At 52.0% G+C, this 20,138-nt stretch overlaps 8 protein-coding genes; 4 read left to right on the top strand and 4 right to left on the bottom strand.

Annotated features, from left to right (window-relative positions):
- Positions 1 to 215: 215 nt before the first annotated feature.
- On the top strand, positions 216 to 1,628 carry CHC_T00000791001 (hypothetical protein). The gene has a single exon (XM_005718068.1). The coding sequence runs from the start codon at positions 216 to 218 to the stop codon at positions 1,626 to 1,628; it is 1,413 nt and encodes a 470-aa protein (XP_005718125.1).
- Positions 1,629 to 1,712: 84 nt separating this feature from the next.
- CHC_T00000790001 (hypothetical protein) lies at positions 1,713 to 1,919 on the bottom strand. The gene has a single exon (XM_005718067.1). It carries the CDS (start codon positions 1,917 to 1,919, stop codon positions 1,713 to 1,715), a length of 207 nt encoding a protein of 68 aa, XP_005718124.1.
- A 7-nt stretch (positions 1,920 to 1,926) lies between these two features.
- On the bottom strand, positions 1,927 to 2,052 carry CHC_T00000789001 (hypothetical protein). Its single transcript, XM_005718066.1, has one exon. It carries the CDS (start codon positions 2,050 to 2,052, stop codon positions 1,927 to 1,929), a length of 126 nt encoding a protein of 41 aa, XP_005718123.1.
- Positions 2,053 to 3,523: 1,471 nt separating this feature from the next.
- Positions 3,524 to 7,658, top strand: CHC_T00000788001 (hypothetical protein). XM_005718065.1 is given in 2 exon segments: positions 3,524 to 7,468; positions 7,469 to 7,658. The coding sequence occupies 1 exon segment, from the start codon at positions 3,524 to 3,526 to the stop codon at positions 7,466 to 7,468; it is 3,945 nt and encodes a 1,314-aa protein (XP_005718122.1). The 3' UTR covers positions 7,469 to 7,658.
- Positions 7,659 to 7,761: 103 nt separating this feature from the next.
- CHC_T00008377001 (chlorophyll a synthase) lies at positions 7,762 to 8,790 on the bottom strand. Its single transcript, XM_005718064.1, has one exon. It carries the CDS (start codon positions 8,788 to 8,790, stop codon positions 7,762 to 7,764), a length of 1,029 nt encoding a protein of 342 aa, XP_005718121.1.
- A 501-nt stretch (positions 8,791 to 9,291) lies between these two features.
- Positions 9,292 to 10,533, top strand: CHC_T00000787001 (hypothetical protein). The gene has a single exon (XM_005718063.1). The coding sequence runs from the start codon at positions 9,292 to 9,294 to the stop codon at positions 10,531 to 10,533; it is 1,242 nt and encodes a 413-aa protein (XP_005718120.1).
- Positions 10,534 to 15,467: 4,934 nt separating this feature from the next.
- On the top strand, positions 15,468 to 16,576 carry CHC_T00000786001 (hypothetical protein). XM_005718062.1 is given in 2 exon segments: positions 15,468 to 16,403; positions 16,404 to 16,576. The coding sequence occupies 1 exon segment, from the start codon at positions 15,468 to 15,470 to the stop codon at positions 16,401 to 16,403; it is 936 nt and encodes a 311-aa protein (XP_005718119.1). The 3' UTR covers positions 16,404 to 16,576.
- A 2,634-nt stretch (positions 16,577 to 19,210) lies between these two features.
- On the bottom strand, positions 19,211 to 20,070 carry CHC_T00009087001 (3-isopropylmalate dehydratase small subunit). XM_005718061.1 is given in 2 exon segments: positions 19,211 to 19,401; positions 19,402 to 20,070. 1 exon segment carries the CDS (start codon positions 20,068 to 20,070, stop codon positions 19,402 to 19,404), a length of 669 nt encoding a protein of 222 aa, XP_005718118.1. The 3' UTR covers positions 19,211 to 19,401.
- Between the last annotated feature and the right edge of the window lie 68 nt (positions 20,071 to 20,138).

Here is a 20,138-nt window from a genome sequence, read left to right as displayed (position 1 = left end):
GTTGAAATTCATCGCTGGCAGCAGCAGCAATCACTCCTTACACAACTTCTTCCCCCTTAAAACTGATGCTCTGGAGCAAACTCTAGGCTTAGACGACGTCAACATTGTGAGGGCACCTGCGCGGTCTATGGTTATGGGGAATCTTTTCAAGTTGTCTATGCTGCGATAGCTTGGTTTGTCCAAAGTAATTTGAAACGCGAATTCCCACGATAGGCATGCTGCTGTATGCACTGTTCGGTTGGTTTGCGGAGTTGGTGGCCGTTTTCTTTGTGCTTAGGTACATGATCAAGCAGAGGAAGAAGAAACTGCGCACCGAGACATCTAATGAGAGTCAAGCAACGCCCTCCTTCGGGTTTCTGCACCCTCACTCACTCTCTGGCGGCGGTGGAGAACGCGTTCTATGGTGTGCGGTGATTGCAACCCGCAAAGTGTTCCCGGACTCGCCACTCGTCATCTACAGCGCGTGGGCAGATGCAGGCGTCAAGCTCGAAGAGGCAGTAGACAGGTCAAGGCTAAAAGTCCGCGAGCAATTTGGACTCGATTTAGCGGACGTTTCATTCGTTCCTGTGGACATCAAGTGCGCTCACTTAATTGATCCGTCGCAGTACCCACGCCTGACGTTGCTTCTTCAAGCACTTGGGGCGTGCTTTATGGGTTTCCACGCCTTCTGGGAGCAACCAGTGGATGTCTTCGTCGATACTGCCAACCTCACTTTCTCGCTTGTGACTCCGAAAGCATTTGGTGCGCAAACTGTTTCCTACGTGCATTACCCGACCGTGTCGACGGATATGCTCACTGTTGTGCGGACGAGAAGAGCGCGATTTAACAACAGTTCCGCCATTGCTCGTTCTGCCGGACTGTCGTTCGCGAAGCTAATGTACTACCATGCTTTTGCGCATCTCTACGCATTCGCTGCTCTTTGCTGTGACATTCCGATGGCAAACTCATCATGGACGAGAAATCATTTGAACTCGGTATGGTGGAAAAGAACGAGTGTCGAAACTGTATTTCCACCCTGCCCGACTTTTTGCGAAGAGGCCACCGTCGCTTTCCCTCGAAACGAATCTTTGATTGTATCTGTTGGACAGTTTAGGCCGGAGAAAAACCATGCTCTTCAGCTTGACATGATGGAAAAGCTGGCCGAGCACGACCACCTCAAGGCTACGCTTCTCATGATTGGAGGGGTGCGAAACGCATCGGATGCAGCTCGCGCAGAGACGCTGCGCAAGCAAGCGGAAGAGCGCGGGCTCGCGGTGAAGGTAGCAGTGAACATAAGTCGCGAAGCATTGCGAACTGCATTGCGACGCGCCTCTGTTGGGGTACATACTATGCGCGACGAGCACTTTGGTATATCAGTGGTCGAACTGCAAGCCTACGGGTTGATAACTGTAGGTCATCGCAGCGGGGGTGTAGAGCTCGATATTATCGACGACGGCGTCACAGGGTTGCTCGCTGGGGACACAGCAGAGGAATATGCTGAAAAAGTGAATCATGCTCTTCGCGGCATGAGCAAGGAGAAGCGCGAGGCTATGAGGGAGGCAGGGATGGAAAGCGCGAGACGCTTTTCAGAGGAAGCTTTTCAAGAAAAATTTGGGAGCGTGCTTGTGAAAAGAATTGCGAGTCATTAGGCGCTTGCAGCGCCGGACGCTGCATGCAATCAACAGTTGATGGCACGTCAGTGCGCTGAAGAGAGCTAGATATGTTGTGGCGTTTCATCCGAAAGACATTGCGAGGCTTTTTTGTTGGCTTCGCTGTATGGTTTTAACGCGGTCTCGTTCGGTATGCTCATTGGATGGACATTTCCGAAGTGCACTGTGGTAGTGCTGCCGTTGATGTGAATTGGAAAAATGTGAACCAGTGCGAACACAAATTGCGGCGTATGTGGTGGACAATGCAGATGCTGAGGGCGTGATGGGCATTGCTCTCTCACTGGTTGCACACAACGTGCCGTACTTGTATCGCAGGATGATGGGCGGAACCCAACAAACGCATTCTATGGCGTCCCGTCCGCTCCTCGCGTGAAAGCCACAGTGGTGCGCGAAGAAGATACATGAAAGGATGAAGAGCAACAGGCACACGGCAGTCAAGGGATGGAGAAAACAAGGAGTGAGTAGGTGCGATCGGTGGCGAGGATGCAAATTTCGTCAGCTGATTCACACAGGGCGCAATTTCCGTAAAATATCGACCTAGCGCAAGGCCCTTCCAGGAGGACATACCGAACCGTATATCAAGGTCACGTGTACCAGAGTGTACGCACTGTACCCCCCGTCAGGACCCGTGGCACCAACCTCATTGGCGGCAACCTCATTGGCGGCAACCTCGTTCACTTGCTCTACCAAACCCCGGAGGCACACCGGCCAAGACGTTACGACGAAGCGCGAAGCAAACTGTCGTCCGCTTCGCTTGATATACTCCCCCAACATCGTCAGGTGCCCGCTGTCACAACGGCCCACGCACTCACTCTTATTGAGGCCCCCGTGCGGTTAAGACTTCATCCACGACTCCGTGTCTCCGCCATTACTCATTTCACCTTCCTTTGGAGCAAACAGGTCTCTGAGCTTCATTTCGAAAGCCACCGCAGCATTCCCATCAGCGTCCCTCCTCCGCCTTTCGAAAATCACCCTTCGCAACGAAATCGCCGCAGCAGGTCCTCCCACCTACACCTGCCACAACCACCCCCTCCATGTCGCCGCACGCTCAATATACTCGTGATTGGAACCTTCCCGTCTCGACACCTCTCTAAACCTCCCACATGACTGCCGCACTGACCCCACCGCCATGGGAAGACGTAGGTCTTCTTCTCAGCCGGGGCGTCTATGTGTACATCGGCCTCGTTATCCTGGCATTTTCTTGTCACTCCATCACTCGTTCTCCGTTATTGCGACGTCTGTCCAAGCCGAAAGCCGCCCTTTACTCCATCCACAACTCTCCGTCTATCATCGCTGTCAATGAGGTGCTGGCTAGATATGGATTTCACATCGCCGTAATGCGCATGGTCACTTCAACCGGCGTCTGTGTCGCCTACGTCTATAACACTTACATGGGAAGTATTGATACACTTCTGCTATATGTCCAACGGTTTCTTGCTGTTACTCTCATAATTCAATTTATTGGCAATTTGTTCTCCTCCCTTCGCCCACTCCAATTCGTCTTTCATGGCGAGTCCATCATGGAAGTCCTTTCCTTGGCTTCTCTTATCATGGCCAAATCAACCGATTGGTTGAATTTTTCCTTTCTTCAGGCCTACATTGTACTTTCCCGATACTTTCAGATTGAGCTTGCACTGGAAAATGTGTTCATGGAGAAGACAAGCCCATTTCATCGTCAACTCACCCGCTTAACCCTGGAGTTTATCGTCTTCATCTATGTGTTTGCATGTGGCCTTCAACTTTTCGAGAGGCTTGGTGACCCATGGCAAACTCTAACTACCACTACTTTTGAACTTACGCTCGCCAACTCATTTTATTTTACTGTCGTCACCATCTTTACCGTCGGCTATGGTGACTTTGTACCGTACACCCTCATGGGCCGTATCTGGATTATCTGCATCATTGTCTTTGGGGCGTATCTAGTTACACGCAAGATCGGCCAAGTCGTCGATGTCGTATCCGGTCTGAGAAGAGGATTGGGGTCGTTCGTCAAAGCAGAAGATGTCGATCACTGCGTCATCTGTGGTAACGTCAAGTGGGAATATCTTAAGTCGTTCGTACAGGAGTTTTACGGTGATGGCAGAAATGCCACGAAGAAACTTGTCGTGATATGCGACAATCCCAATTGGACTGAAGAAACATGGAACAAGTTCTTCACTGCGCATCCGCCGTTTAGGAATCACGTCACTTATCTCGAGGGGTCATGCGTCTCCCGTGATGATCTTGACCGCGCTCAGGTAGATGATGCGAAGGCTGTCTTTGTTCTCAACAACCAGCACAATCCGGACCCTTACGCAGAAGACTCGGAAACTCTAAAGCGAATTCTCACAATCCGCTCATACGCACCCAACCTCCCGATATATTCGATGTGCGCCCTAAGGGATTCAATGCTACAAATAACATATGCTCTGGAACATGTGAGTGAATCTGAGGCAGAAGAAGGGCTGTCAAGGAGAGGCTCATTGTCAGCGGGCTTGAGCACAATCGCTCAAGAAGGTAGACGATCCCAAAATGATATTCTGGATGATGGAGCTCTCCGGGTCGGTTCCAGTCTGGGTCGCACACTTGCGTATGGAGACTACGAGGAAGACGACGATGATGATAGCGGGGACGACGATGGGTTATTTGTGCCAAACTACGACGGGTCCTCCGATTTGAAGTCAGAGGCCATTTGTATGCAGGAAGTCGAGATGTCTCTATTGGCGGAAAACGTCTTCTGCAATGGACTCTCCACCCTTCTCGCAAATCTTATTCTTCGTGTCAATCCTCAAACTAAGGAATCAGACCAGCCATGGTCGATCGAATATAAGATAGGATCTGAATGCCGTTTCGAATACGTCAAACTACCCATGGCCCTCCATGACAAGAAGTTTGCCGATATTGCCATGATCATGTACGATTTCGGGGTTCTTCTCATCGCAACAAAGCGCTTCATGGACAAGAAGTGGAGAGCGATTACTCCAGACACAACTATCCATCTGAGCACTATCGGCTTGATCATCACCTTTCACTCAGCCACTTTTCTGGATCGTATCATGCAACACATCGCTAAACTTGTGAGCGAGCTTTACAACGACGATGAAATCAACGAGGCAAACTCTCAAGATGTTCCTTCAATCGAAGAGGAATTTTCGGACGAAGGCGTTTCTAGGCACAATTTGGCTGGGGATCTTCTAACGGGGGATGCGTCCCTTGCGTATGAATCCCCAAATGACAACTTTGACACAACACTTCCTCAGGTGCGATCTGCTGAGGTGTCGTGGAGCGCAACTAGAATCTTAGAGGGACCTGCGGAATCCTCATCGAACGAGCCCTTTAGCGATCCTAGATCGTTGCCTGAATCATCCATGCCATCCAGCCCATTGGGCCGACGGCAAACACAAGATCAAGCCAAGCCGCTGATTTTTACCAGGACTACGCTTCCCGATGTCAGTGTCGCAAGTGAGGGAACTGCAGTAGGTGAGGGTGTTAACGTCGAAAGAACATTGCCAAAGCCGGCCTCCAGCTCAAGGGGTCCAAGGCTGAATGTTCCTGGAATTGAAGAATCTTTGCGGCAAATGGAAAGATTGGAAGAGAAGGAAGACTCGAGCGGCTCTAGCGAAAATCCGAACATTGCATCTGCGAGCACTGCGTCGAAGGCACCAGCCGGCCAGACTGGGCTTTCCAATTTGCCATCCGATGCCGTTGGTGGAGAAAGATGTCACCCCACTGAAGTAGACCAGCTGCTGGACTCTGAAGAAACTCCAAGAACTGCGAAGCGCACGTCTTTCCGTTCTACCCCAAAACGGGCAACAACCAAAATGAAACAACACGTCTCATTCAATGCCGGAGAGCCGGCAAAGCAAAGGCGAAGAAGACCGAAATTCATCATGGAGAACGCTGACAAGGACCAACAGTTAGTCTTTTTCGGCAACGACGAACTGCCAGTTGTCTTGAAAGGCCATATTATTGTCTGTGCCATCGGGCAAATGGCCATGATGAATCTAAAGCTGTTTCTTGATCGAGTATGGATTGCTCGTGGCCCTTTCTCAAGAAATACACCAGTTGTGGCAATATGCCCGCGAATTACGGATGAAGACGAAGCCGATTTGGCTGGCTATGAATCCGGACAATTGTTTCTAATCCAAGGTAATTCGCTCAGCGTGAAAACGTTGAAACGCGCCCAATTTCAGAAAGCGAAGGCTATCATTATACTTGCTTGTGAAGACAAAAACGATATTGACGATATGGATGCCAAGGCTATTTTCACCATCATGACACTTGACTATTTACTCGGGGAGCGCTCTGAGACATTTGTCTGCACCATGTTGGATGCTGAAGAGTCAATGCAGCTTTTAAGAGCACCTGGCAATCCTCGTCGGCGTGGAGCCAATCTTGCACAGGACTCTGAACCGTACCTAGACTACGCTCTGTCGCCAGCCAATGTGCGTTCCGGGTTTTCTCGCTTGCGAAGCTCTCAGTCAAATAGTTTTCGCTACCGAGGGCTAAGCCTCAGCCGGTTCGACTCAAAACGTTCCATAGAGGGTCGGACTCTTAGCTTTGGAGCTATGAGCATGGCGGGGAATCTCCCGAGATCGATGTCATTTGTTGGCTACCGGAGTCGCACATACACAAACCGGAAAAGAGCAATTGAGAGAAGCCTAGGGATTAAAGACCCGAACCAATACGCAACAGGGAGAAGACCCACGTTGCATTCACATGGTACATACGGGCACGTGGTCAATGACGATGAAGACATCATGAACAACGCCTCCATGGGTGGCACTTCAGCGCTCAATTTCCTCCTCAACCCATCCACTATCACAATGGGTGGTGTAGGCCCGCAATTCAGCCTAGCAGACACCATCATGGGGAGAGGACGCGGAGTGCAAGGAGTTGTGATGAACCGAGCCAGAGACGAATCCTTTGAAAAGCAGCGATACGCGTCCGGTGAGATGATGATTTCGTCGACATATATGTCTCTTCTCATTCGCGAGTATGCTATGCCTGGGCTCATGGCTGTAGTGCGCAAAATCTTCGGAGCCGGTATCGGAAGCAATGCGAAGTCAAAACGGTGTTGGATCCGAACCGTGCGAATCCCGCAGAAGTGGATAGAGGCAGGCGAAGGAGGGCACCGAATTTATCGAGAAGTGGTCGAAGCGCTGCTTGAACACAGTGCGGTCGCGGTTGGCCTGTATCGATCTGGAGATGTCATGGTGCGTGTACAGCTTGAAGTGGATCAAGAGCGTCACTCGGACAGGGGCTCTGTAAATCCTTTGGACAGTGAGAGCTTCGACAACGACATGACTTCAACAACGCCTGCTGACGAGTTCGACTCTGCCAACATGTCTGATGTGGGCAGTCCTGGCCTCGAGCTTGGAGGTGATTCAGTACCGCCGTTGAGATCGAGCCGTTCTTTTGAGCGTACTGCGATCCTTCAAAACCTGCCGTCTTACGGAGCAATTCGAGATCCATCGCAAAGTCCATCCCCCTACAATAATTTCCCCGCAGATTCTGGTGAAGAGACAGAAAATACACCGGCGCGAGTGACGATTCCTCCCTCAATGATGTTCGATATGGCTGAAGACGTGCGAGCGGCACAACAAAGCTCCGATAGCGGCTTGTCAGAACGAGATCTTTACAAATCGTATACATGTCCGTCATCTGGGAGGACGGCTTTATTTAAGGAGGTGCCAGGTGGAGAGAACGTGTTGCCATATGTATACACGAATCCAGAAGCATACACTCTAGTCTCAGAGCACGACGCTGTGTATGTGCTCGTCTCACCGCAAGTATCCATTCCTGAGGATTGGACATCAAGCAAGCAAGCGCAAAAGTAGCGATGTCTACGGTTAAGGTTTGTTGCAATAACGCAGTTGGGAGAAAAACTAAGAACAGGTCACTGGTGTGTGGTAAGGTGGGTGTGGTTGAAGGTGAGTGTAGAGCATTTCGGACTTTGTAGTGAGTTTGCCTCAAGTCTTGAAAATTGCGACTTTGTATAAAGATGCCCACGCATCACGATGGCGGCCTGACTTTGACGTACTTTGACGTACTTCAATCATGTTGCTTTGAACGCAGCGTTCGACAGCTATCTGCATAGATAGACTACCGATAAGGCACCGGCGCCTTTAACTCACAGTGGACCGTGGTGTCCGACAGCGAGCCCGGCTACAAGAATGCCAATGACCAAGAAGGGCTGAGCACTCGCCTGATACTTGACGTCATACTTGACGGGATCCTTCAAAAAGTACTTCTGCTGCAAAAACATTTGCGGGGCGACGAGTGCCACAATTGCGGCGGCGTACCCCTTCTCCCCAACGCCAAACAAAATCCCGGCTACAAGCAACTGGAAAATGTCAATCATTCCCACGCAAATCCACTTGGCCGTGTCAATGCCAAACATGACCGGCAGGCTCTGCATCCCCGTCGCACGGTCCCCCTCGACGCTCTTAAAGTCATTGATGATGGCAATGCCCAGTCCCGCAAACGAGTAAAACAAGGTGAGAACCATGGTCTTCCAATCTAAGGTACCAAAGAGGGCCTGCCCTGCCCACCACGGGAGTGAAATATAACTCGCGCCTAAGGCGTAACTCCCCGTCCACCCATTTTGTTTGAGCTTCAAGGGCGGAGCAGAATAAATATAGGCGACAAAGACGCCGAATACAGTGAGGGTAAAGTTAACAGGCCACTCATGCGCCGCCCACACATCCAAGCCGGCTGCGAGCGCCAAGCCCGCCGCCAAGAGCACTCCGATCTGGGTCTTGACTTCATTCTCCGTGACAAGACCCGCCGGAATCGGGCGGTACGGCTCGTTGATGGCATCAATCTCGCGGTCATACCAGTCATTGATGACTTGCGTGTAACCCGTGAGCAGCGGCCCCGCCAAAAACATACAAGCCAGAGACTTTTCGATATCGACAGGGTCGTTCCAGTGAAAATTGCCTGACGCGGCTGCGCCGCACGTGACGCCCCAGATAAGCGGTACCCACGTGACGGGCTTCATGAGCTGCAAGCGAATGCGCCACTTGGACGTCGACTCGGACGCGCCCTTGATCCCCAGCAGCTGGCGCACATCTGAGCTGTCGTTGGCGGGAGAATCGCCCTTCACGGCGGGCGAATCGGCCTCCGTCGGAGGCGGTTGGGGCGCCCCACTACCCGACATGCGCAGACGCGCGCGGCGGCGCACCACGGACGCATGCGATGTGACAGCGCGGCGCGACGTGCCGGGCAGGGAGAGGGGGAGCGTGGGGACGAAGGCAACCATGGTGAGATAGCGGCGGCTTGGAGAGGCGCGGAGATAGAGATGGCGTCGGATCTGCATGTCCCAGGGGGGGGGGGGGGGGGGCGCCGGCGAAGGGTTTCATGAGAGCCGTGGACGGCGACTGTTGGAGGCGGAAACGGCACGGATGTGCTCTCCGAGATCAAGCCCTCCGCGAACCGTCGTCTTTCGATGGCATTACAGAGACGCGGTGTAAGAAGTTGCAGAAAGTGTAATTAAATGTAATGGCAGTAAGCCGTTTCGAAGGTGAGAAGACGGGACACACCGGAACCGCGCCTTCTTTTTTTAGGCTCTACCTTCCCCCACGCCTTCCCAAACCTAACCATCCCTTCCTTCCCCTTCCCTTCCCCGCCGCGCATTTCCTCTTGCAAGTCGCAACCGACCATGGCCGGCCCCAACCCCACCCCTCTGTCGGACCCCTACCAAGAACTCTCGCTCCCACCGTCCGCCACGCCGGACCAGATCCGGCGCGCGTACAAGGCCGCCTGCCTGCGCTGGCACCCCGACAAGCACCCGTCTGGCTCCCCGCGCGAAGCCGCAGAGGTTCGCTTTAAGGCCGTCGTTCGTGCCTACAACATTCTCACGGATCCGGAGGCACGCGCGTCCTATGATGCGAGGAGACGAGAGCAACATGACCCGTTCGCAGACCCGATCTATCGTAGGCAGTTTGCCGACGGCTTTGCCCAACAGTTCGCGAGGGAAGGACACTCGGTCGATGCTGACAGCTTGTTCGAAAGCCTCTTCGGGCAAGGGGAGAGAGAAAAGTTTGATGAACAGGCAAGGAGATGGCAGACAATGGATCGATGTGAGGATAGAGAGATCGAGCTCCCACTTACTTTGGAGGAGCTTTACGTGGGCTGCATGAAGAAAAAGCGCTTGAAGAAGCCGGATGGCGACACCTCTGCAGTCTTGAGTATTGTAATTCGTCCGGGCTATCGTCAAGGGGATAAGATCAGGTTCAAGGATGCTGCCGTCGAAGATGGACACCTACCAGGCGATGTCGTGTTCGTTCTCACGCAACGCTCGCATCCCAGGTTTGAGGTTGATGCAGATGACCTTACCATGCTTATGCAAGTCAAGCTGGTCGACGCTCTTGCGGGCGCCGTTCTGGTTGTCAAGGGCTTGGATGGCAAGGATGTCAAAATTCGCGTGGATAATGTCATTCATCCGGGCTACGTCCATGTCGTTAAGGGGAGGGGCTTACCTAGGAGAGAATCCCCACACGAACGTGGCGACCTGAGAATTACCTTTGACATTGCCTTTCCGACTAGGGTCGAGGCTGAAGACCGCACGGCTGTCCGAGATCTCTTCAGTAAGATAGAGGCCCATACCAGTTGTAAGATGTCTATTCGGAGGTCGTCTAGCTTGTTTATGAATAGGGGGAGTGGTGGTCATGGGCTACTCAACACGCGCCGCAGTTCTATTGGCATGCAGGGAGTGGGGAAGCCGCCCGCTTTTCGGCATAGGGAGGCTAGTGAGAATGTACCTAGTCCGGAGGGTGGTGCAAGCAAGGAGGACGCTGCCTCTGCTGCGGGGCAGGGAAGCGCTGCTCCACCGCGTGGGATGCAGCCCAGCAAGTCGCGCATGTACAAATCCAGGCTTCGCTTTCCGTCCATTTTCAGGTAGGACGAAACGTATGGTGCCTCTCGCGCTTGTGGCATGCTGCGCCATTTTCGGCATCATGTATGTATAGTTTTCAAACCTGGCCAGAGTTGGTGCCCCGCTGACATTCGTGTGGTGGCAGGATGGTGTGGTGGCCTGGGTGAAGTTATTGAGGTTGGCGGAATCAGCTGCATGCAACAGATTGACCTCAGCTGAGGTGCGTTGGTGGGCCCTCATTCGTTCGGTCGATTTTGCTTTTTTTGACTTTTTCATTTGGGCACCGTCCTTCCCATCCAGTTGGAATCGTCTATCGCACCTGCGCAGTGCCACGGGTGTCAACCGTGACTTATGACCGTAAGCTCGCAACCGTCAGAGCTTGCCTCTGCTGTCGAGAGGGATGTACATTTTCTCATAATATCCCGTCTTCAATAGGCCGACCGACCTGTCTTCCGCAAGAAAGATCGTTGTACATGTATTGACACAAGAATAAAGGAAGCATTCTACACGTACAACACCCGACAGTGCGTCCGAGGTACTGTGTTTCCGAAGAGTGAGTGTCAAGGCGACAGAACACACAGTCAACGCGCCTTCTCACTGTCCTTTCAAAGTATAAGAGGCCCCGCGGTGAAGTACCCCCGTCGATTCGAGCCCTCTCGTGCTGACAAAATAATAAAAAGTGTGTAGAAAACAACTGCGACCACCGCTTCCAGCTTGCTACTTCTATTCCCAAAGATCGCACAAAACATTGCAGGATTCTGTTCAATCCCTTTCGTGTTCTCCTTTGAAGTCTATGTAGGCTTCTTAAAGAAAAAGCCTTATTTAATTCACCCTCTCGACATTTTTGTAGCAAGAACCTTGACCGACCTCTATGAATCTTGCGAATTCCAATGATCGAGCGAGAGGGAGGTTGCAGAGAGATGATAGTATGAACACATCACAATCGATGTACTTCGACGCGTTAGGACCCGAGGGCGCAGAGTTGGATCACGAAACACCTGATGGGCTTCTCCAGGATCAGCTCGCACACCTGGCCAGTGATGGAGCTGTTAACAGCACATTTCTGTATGGTGCCAAACCAGTATGGGGTTGGGACTATGTGCTTTCATTTAAGATTAAAGACGCTCTCTTTACTGCGAATATTGACAGCCCTACCCAAGACGATTCGAGTGGGAACAGAGGAAGAAGAAGCGATTCGGTTAAAGATCTTCGCGATTCGGAATATGCATACGGTGACGCTGATGTCGAATCTGATGAAATAAATGTTGGCGACGAGCGAGAGCAGGCAAAGAGAAAGAAATTCGAGGAACTAACTCGTGCACGTGTCGAAATTCTTGCTCGGCTCAAGTCTGCAGGCTTCGTATTTTCGCAATTGTTCATTCCCTCGGAGGGCGTCATACTAGTCCGAGTATCGCTCTCGGAGAAACGCATGAAGGAAAAGGCGATGGAGCTAGGAATGGAGCTGCAGTTAAAAGAAGAGTACGGCGGTGGATATCTTGCATTCTCATTCGAACGCCAAGAGGCGTTCGTCAATCATGACCAACAACGAGAAAGAAACTCATATTTCTGCCCAGCTGACCGAGCAATGATAGTCGTGAACGTTTTGCAATCAAAAGAAGATTGGGGGTGTGGCTTAAATATTGAATTGCTTCTCTACGAAAAGACTTTAGTCCAGGCGTTTGCCATCCACTCAGAACTTGAAAGAAGAACTTTGATAGCAGATACGGTATGGAAGCGCATCTGGGACCCTACGTATCTTCCTCCCTTTAATGCTTTGAAAGACTACCTGGGCGGTAAGTATCTCTTGCTTTGCATTGTGTTGCGATTTTATGATGTATCGTTCCCCTTAATAACCAGTAGCTGCTTTTTGTGGGTTTGTCCTGCTTCCCTAATTTCCCTGCAGCACGTGTATCCTTCTATTTCGTGTTTGTGAGCTTCTACGCGAGAAGACTACTATTGATTGCTCTCCTCTCTGTCCCCATCTACACAATATATAGGGTGTTGCGAAATGCAACCGTCATAGCGATTCTGCGTTGGGTATTCAGCATCGGAATTGTGTTATGGACCACCGTTTTTCTGGAGAATTGGAAACGTCGCAACGCATCTATCAATATTGAGTGGGGCCTCGATGACTACAAAGAAGATACAGCTGACGACACGCGAGTGCAGTACACCGGTGATATCAGGCTCGGTTTCTATTGCAATGGTGGGTTCGTATCTCTTGCAGACCTTGTCGAAGAAATGCCAGAAGAAGGACAAAATCCCCTCGGGTCTGTCGAAGAGGGAAGAAAGCCTGTTGATAGGAATCTTCTGGTGCCCAATATCCCCAAGCAACCCTACCATGACCCCAAGGAGGCGAGAAAGATGCGCATACAATCGTTCTTTGTCACAACTTTCTTTGCCATTCTCGTCGGTTCTTTGACGTTTCTTCTACTTTGGTTTCGCAGCGAAATCATAGACTTCTTTGCGGGGGAAACCGATAATCCAGGGTCCTTCCCAAAAGCTATGCCAGGTATTCTGAATGGAATTCTTATTACGGTGTTTGACTCGATATGGTCGTGCGTTTCATTGATATTGACTCAACGGGAGAATCACAGAACCAACCAAGAGTTCGAAAACAGTCTAATATTCAAACGCTTCGCGTTTCAGTTTGTGTCGAATTGTAAGCTAAAACCGACTTTTGGGCAAAGCACAGCACCAAAGCTTACTTCGAGGACTAACCTTTTCTATGCTCGGCAATCATGGACCCATGTACATCAATTTGATAGATATTTCCCTGTACTACATCGCTTTTGTAATGCCGCGGTTGTCCAACAACACATGCCGCCAGGGCTTTCTTAGGGACGGCCCGGACTGCATGGTGGAGCTAGAGTTTCAAATGATGTCGCTAGTGATAACCAAGGCAACGATCGGCCAAATCACAGAAATAGGCATTCCTTTTGTGACCAGCCGTGTGAAGCTATGGCTTTCGCGTCGTCGTTCAGCAAACATTGAGGAATTAGCGCGGGGCACCCAAACAGGCTTCTCCTCGTCGCACAATAGGTATATCAAGGAGGCACATCTGGGATCGTACACAACAACCATGGAAGACTATGGGGAGCTCGTAGTCCAATTCGGCTACTTGGTCCTATTCGGGCTCGCTTTTCCACCGGCAGCAGTGGTTGCCTTGGTGAACAACCTGATCGAGGGCCGCACAGATGCGTTTAAGATACTTTCCCTCAGCCAACGCGTGAATGCTGACGACGCGGCTGACATTGGGGCATGGTACGAGATCCTAGAGATCTTAAACGTGCTCTCCGTGCTGACGAACGCTGGGTTAGTGGTCTTCACCGCTAAGGCGGCGCAAGTGATATTTGGGTTTGATGACACTGCGGACGGATGGCGACTGCTGCTGTACAACACAGTTGCTTTTTTTGTGATGGAGCACGTGCTGCTCGCGGTGAAGCTGGCGGCGGCAGTACTGATTCCGGACGTGCCGGGAAGGACGAAGAGGAAGAAGGCGCGACAAAGCTATGATATTGCAAGATTCTTTGGTGTGGGGTGGCAGAACGCGTATAGGGGGAACGCAATGCTGGAAGTGGACGAGAGGCAAGTGGAGCTGTGTCAGAAATATGCAGACCTTTTTGATGTGGCGTCAGAGGACGAAGGATGAATGAAACATGTGACATAGGAGGACAAATGGAATGCTTGTTCCGGAAGATATATATCCAGTAGTAGTAAAGTTTTGGTCTTCACTTATGACTCTCGAGCTCGATAGAGGCGGTAGAAGGATGGATTCTGTTTCGGCCAACTATGGAGAGGACAATATAAGGAGACACCGGATTTGACAAGAGAAACTGACACTGGGCAGCACGAAAGTAGTTGGCTCTCTTCTAGAGGAAAGCAGAGAATGCTTTGTGAAGGAGTGGCCAAGCGCGATACTGAGATTGTTTCGAGATTTCAGGTTCGCTTATATTTTTTAATTTTGAAGTCACGCTCTACAGTAGACTCGAGAGCATGCGGTTGAATTCGAGACGTCAGGTAGCGTTTGCCTGAAATCTTTGTCCCGGGTGGCAGCCGTTCCTGTAGCGGTGGTGCGTGCGGGGGGTGTCGTTGCAGCAATCATCTCTAATCGTACCCGCCCAGAGTCTCACCCTGTCGAGCTCTGAGGTGCGAAAGCTTTAAGTCTCCTCTTGTTTAGTGTCCAGAGGCCCCAATCTTTTCCCGTATGAGGCCATGCTTTTGACTTTATGAGGCCAACTCTTTGTTCTGGCAAGAACATATAACTTAACTGGGCTTGTTAGAAATAATTGTATTGAGACCATTTCTAGACCGTACTTGCGTTTGTCAGCAACATTTTGCATAAGCTCGAGACAGCATTTCTGAAAGTACTTGTAATAAATGGAAAGTCCAAGAGCTGAGTGAGGTTCAAACTATGTTTAAAGAAGGTGTGACAAAAGAAACAAGGATTATCCGGAAAAGGACTGGGAAGGATGGGAAGGTGTCACAGGGGTGTGGTCGCACCGTTCCCCGTTTCGATTACAGGTACTGTGCAGTAGGAGAAGGAGAAGGAGGAGAAGGAGAAGGGGAAGGAAGTTGAGAAGTGACCACAACTGCAGCTTTTTGCCACCCAGACAAAAGCAGGGCTTCTACCAGTTATGACCAGGCTGAGGAAGCAGACGGGCATTTGTCCAATCAGGACTGCGGATCTCGACTTACAACGCAGATGAACCTCCCGTTCTAAAATTTCCGTTAAAATTTGGCCGAAGACGAAGGGGCCGGTACGAGTAGTGAGTAGGAGCATGCGCCACGGCGCACCATGCTCATACTCCCTTCTCCGTCCTCCCATTGGCGGCTAAGTGGCACCGTTATGAGCGTCTGCGTAACGGCCAACACCATGACATGCGCAACAGACCTCCAGCTAATTTTACTCCACCCCCCCAGCATCGCCCACCACCTCCTCTAAAAGCCCTTCCTCGCCTATGCCCGACTCGCCTCGCCACTTTCCATCCATCCCTCCCCGACCTCCACGCACGCTCTTCTCCACTCTCACACGGTCGCCGCCGAGTCTTCTCGCCGCGACTCAACTCCATCAACCCCCTTCCAAACCCCCTCCTACTCCTCATCTACGCTTTCGTACAAGCGGCGCGCCCATCGACTTCGCTTTCCACAGCTCCGCTTGTCACTTTCTCGAGGTGCCTCCCGCGTCCGTCATGGATCTGTCACTGCTCGACTCCTTCGCCGATGCCACGGGGCTACTACTAGAGGATGCCTCTCAGTCCTCCGACCCCTTCCTCACAGGCTCGGACCCATATGTATCCGAAGGTAGCCCCTCCCCCGACAACTACCTCTTCCTGTCTCCAGACCCGTTTCTCAACGACCCGCCCCTGGCCCCGGAGCCCCAGCCCCACGCAAAGAACGAGCTCATCCTACACCCGTTCGACATCCCGGCCATGCCTCTTTCCGCATCAGGCCCTGGCCCGCTCGTGCCTTCGCACGCCGTCGCAGCTCCCCTCTCCAGTGATGGCCAGGAGAATCGCGCACGCGTCAGTAACGGCACCGAGAAGAGGGACCGCCCGAGGACCGGTGGAGTCAAGAAAGGCGTCATGAAAAAGACCGTGGCGACGTCGGCGTCTCCAAAAAGGGCCGTAAAGGCAGAGGATGTGGATGTCAATATAGTCAAGGACAAGCTGGCTAAGAGGAAGTTGCGTAACAAAGAGAGCGCTAGGCGGTACAGGGAAAAGCAGGTTGCACGGAGACGGCAGCTCGAGAACTATACAAGAAGCTTGACGGAGCAGAACAGAGAGTTAGAGAATTTGCATGATCGCTTGTTGACCCTCACCTGTGAAAGACGGATGAGAGGGCTCGAGGTCCCTTTCGCCCAGGTCGCGGATGCTATCCCGCCGGGTGTCCTATAGGACTGCGTCTACTTTCTTTAACTCGCGAATCTATATTTGTTCGTTTTTGTGCGTTTTAGCTGACTTAACTGTATGGTATCTAGCTAGAAATGGTGACATCACTGTATACCTAGTTGATTTTTGGGAGCTGTTTGTAGGGAAGGTCCTCACATAAATACTTCGATTTCTGCCCTCGATGCTTTGGCTCTTGTCTCTTTGGAAAAGCGAAAACCCTGAGTTCAACAAAGCAATGCCGATGATTCTTTGTCCACAGACAACACAGCTGCTGTGTCCAAGTGTGTAAACAGCTCACGCTTTGCATCAAGAAGAGGTACAGTTTAGTGAGTGTACTGTACTTGCCATGCTTGCTTTGCGCAGATGCAAACTACAATAAATATGATCTGCTCACCAGTCATTCCTACTGACCCTGAGAGGCACTGTACGAAATGTCCTGGGACTCAAACCGACTATCATGGACTGATTTCTTCCAACAGAGTTGGAATAGACTCGTGCTTCGAAGGTAGTCGGCACTGACGGGGCCCCATCTGACTTCTTTCGCGGCAGCGCAGGAAAGTTGCTGATGCTGGCATGTCCGTGGTATATACTGTACTAGAGGAGGAAGGTCCACAACGAAGGAGTATCTTCGGCGGGTGTGGATACACAACTGCTAATACAGCGTATCTGTATCTTTCCATGTTTAATATATCCTGTGCATTCTCAAATGTAGATTGAAGCGTTCTATTTCGGACTATAATTGACTCGCCTGTATCAGGGATCCTGCCACCATCAGTATTCACATGCCACCATCAGTATTCACATGCTATCCTACCGAGGCGCGCATATCGTAGATTGGGGTTTCGCCTTCTCCCTGGACAGCAAAGGCTTATACCATTACACAAGTACTCTGTTCTTGGCCTGACCATTCTGTCGCCATTTTGTATCTGTAAGAGCCGTTATTGCACTGATCGTCTTCGCAATGATACAGAGCAAAACGATCTACATTGAATTGCGTCGAACGACCGCACATTCTCAGAGTGTAGATTCTCCCTGCCTCGAGGTGGCGAGTGACAATATCGTGCCCGTTGAAGTCTTCATTCTTTCCACCCCAATTCCATTTGAGATGGCCTTCATTCTGATATACCTTAAACCAGTTTTTGGGGTCAACCCAAGCTCCCCAGTCCATGTTTTGGTTGAGAGGCCAGGCAAGATTATATAAAACGCCGTTTTGGCGCTTGAGGGCACCGGATTCCGGGAGGCTCATGAAGATATCGTTGTGCTCCGTGCCATGTGGCGCGGCAGACTTCATCACAACACGATACATACCAGGACGGTTGACCTTGAAACTGTAAGTCTTAATGCGTGCGTCGTTCATGTTTGTGGGAGCCGCTTCAGCACCTCCAAAGCTTGAGTCGGGCTTGTAGACAAGATAGCCAGATCCTTGGTACCCGGCGAGGGAATTCTGAAACTCCCATCCACCGCCAGGACCCCTCTGTTCGGTATCCATGACAATGATGTCGTCCATGTTCGGCACGTAAACATGGCACTCCTGCGCAAACGCTTCAAGCGTGAGGAGTACGCAAATGGTGATAACTGCCTTCATGATAGCTCGTTTCGATATGTTTTCGTCGTAAAAGATAGGGATGGTGTCGTTCAGCGACTTCAGTGCCATGTACCAGAGCTACGAACCTATTTGCTTATAAGACGCAAATGGCTGTTGAAGCATCTTCGAAAAACGTAACGGGTTAATTTTTTCCCGGTGTGGGTGGGCCGATTTAGAATAAGGTTTTGCTCAGCACCCCCCCGGTTGGAACGCCATTCCTGGCCAGCCCTGAGAGAACGACTTGCTATGTGGGACAAGAATGCATACCCCAGCCCGCATGAATTAATTGCACACACAAATGTGGCCAACCTCCCAGAGTATCCACCTTGACCGCGAGCAGAAGCCATATTATTCTATCTCGAAGCCGGCCCGATTTATAGCGGCCGGTTTGGGATATACTGTACTTGCCCAGTTCAGCCGTAGTCATAGCCACGCTAGTCTTCTATTCGATGGCCCTTGCAAAGAAGGTCTTTTGGCTATAAGTATGAGTGGTACCCAAGGGTACCACATCCGGTTGACCGCACAGCCTCTACTGTCGAAGTTTGCCTTTTTTTCCCGGGGTATTTTGATTTTATTGCACCAGGACTTTCACGCTCTCCTGACTCGCACAATGACCCTCACAAATTGCAAACCTCCGATGGGCAAGGACGGACCACCTGCTTGTCTCATGTCCCCTTCATGTCTTGGGCTACTTCCGAGCCAGCCTTCAAATCCTGCCACGTACATTGTATGAACAGGTGCGGCATGATGCCCCGACCTTCCATCCATCTTTGATACTACTGTGCGGTTGAATATACTGTACAACGCCTCGGCCAGGGCCCTTGGCCCAGAGCACAAAGGCCAAGCCCCTAGTTTAGAAAACTCTAGACGAGGTGGCTACTCATGGCTTGGTCGACGTGAATGTGCCAGATGGGAAGTGACGAGCGTGGACTACAGGTGTCTTCAGCACCAGGGCCGTTCCCCGTGTGCGCCTCGGTTTGTACTAGCGCATGTGTGCTGTACACTATGTATTTCACAAGAACGGTCTTGTAAAACGGGCTCGTAGTTGTTGAGCACAGCGTGTGGTCTTTTCAGTGACTAGGGCAACTTGACACGAAGGCAGACGCACGGTACATTTAAACGGAGCGTCACAACATCTCGCATGCATCGGCGCGTGTCCTCCCATTCCCATCACCGGCACTCCAGGCCCACTTCAGCATGAAACCCTCCCTGCGATGCGAATTACAACAAAAAGGCAAATATCAAGGCAATCGAAACCAACTCGAAACCCATCTTTACAAACACTTGGCACGACTCTAAACTAGCCGGCAGCATCATCCAAGCTCACGTGAGTATGTGAGGCGCGCGCGTATCACCCATGTGGTGCGCAGTCGCCGACGACGTGATGTGAGAACGGCAATCTGATGCGCACGGTGTCCTCTAACTTTTCTTCGCAATCATGCCGGTCTGTCTAGCATACTCGAAAATGCCGCCCGCATCAATAACAGGCTGCACATCCCCGAGCGGCCTTAGCGCGAAGCTCTCTCCCGAAGTAGTGTTCCGAATCTCCCTCTTCTCAAAGTCAATCACGGCCTGATCGCCGGTCTTGAACACATCGACGAGCCTGTCTTCACTTTCCCACGGATAAAGTTCGCCCGTCGCGGAGCAATTTCGAAAGAAGATCCTAGCGTAGCTCTGCGCGACTACGGCGCACCCTCCGGCGGCGCCGATGGCCACGGGCGCGTGCTCACGCGAGCTTCCGCAGCCGAAGTTCTCTCCGCCGACGATGATGGGGAACTCGGTGTCGTACGCGCCCTCCGCGACGTACGGCGTGGCGTACATGTCGGGCGGCAGGCCGCACATGGCGAACGAGCCCAGCGTGCGGTACTCGTCCGGGTTCGACGGCACGAGCGTCAGGTGCTCCGCGGGGATGATCTGGTCCGTGTCGATGTTGTCGCGCACCACAAACACCTTGCCGCGGATCTCGTTGCCGGAGCGCTTCGGGCGCAGCGCGCAGACCGGCGGCGCGCGCGGGCACGCGCGGCCGGACGGCGGCAGCGGGCGGCGGGCGGGGCGCACCAGGCGCGCGGGCGCGGCGAGGAAGGCCATGGATGCGTGGGGCGGGCGCGCGCGGCGGGGGCGGACTCACGGTCGAGGTCGGGGGTGGCGGGCGTGGA

This window comes from Chondrus crispus, genomic scaffold (assembly GCF_000350225.1).
Source record: "Chondrus crispus Stackhouse genomic scaffold, scaffold_365, whole genome shotgun sequence".
Taxonomy (NCBI): Eukaryota; Rhodophyta; class Florideophyceae; order Gigartinales; family Gigartinaceae; genus Chondrus; species Chondrus crispus.
This window is presented reverse-complemented; position numbering and strand designations above follow the sequence as displayed.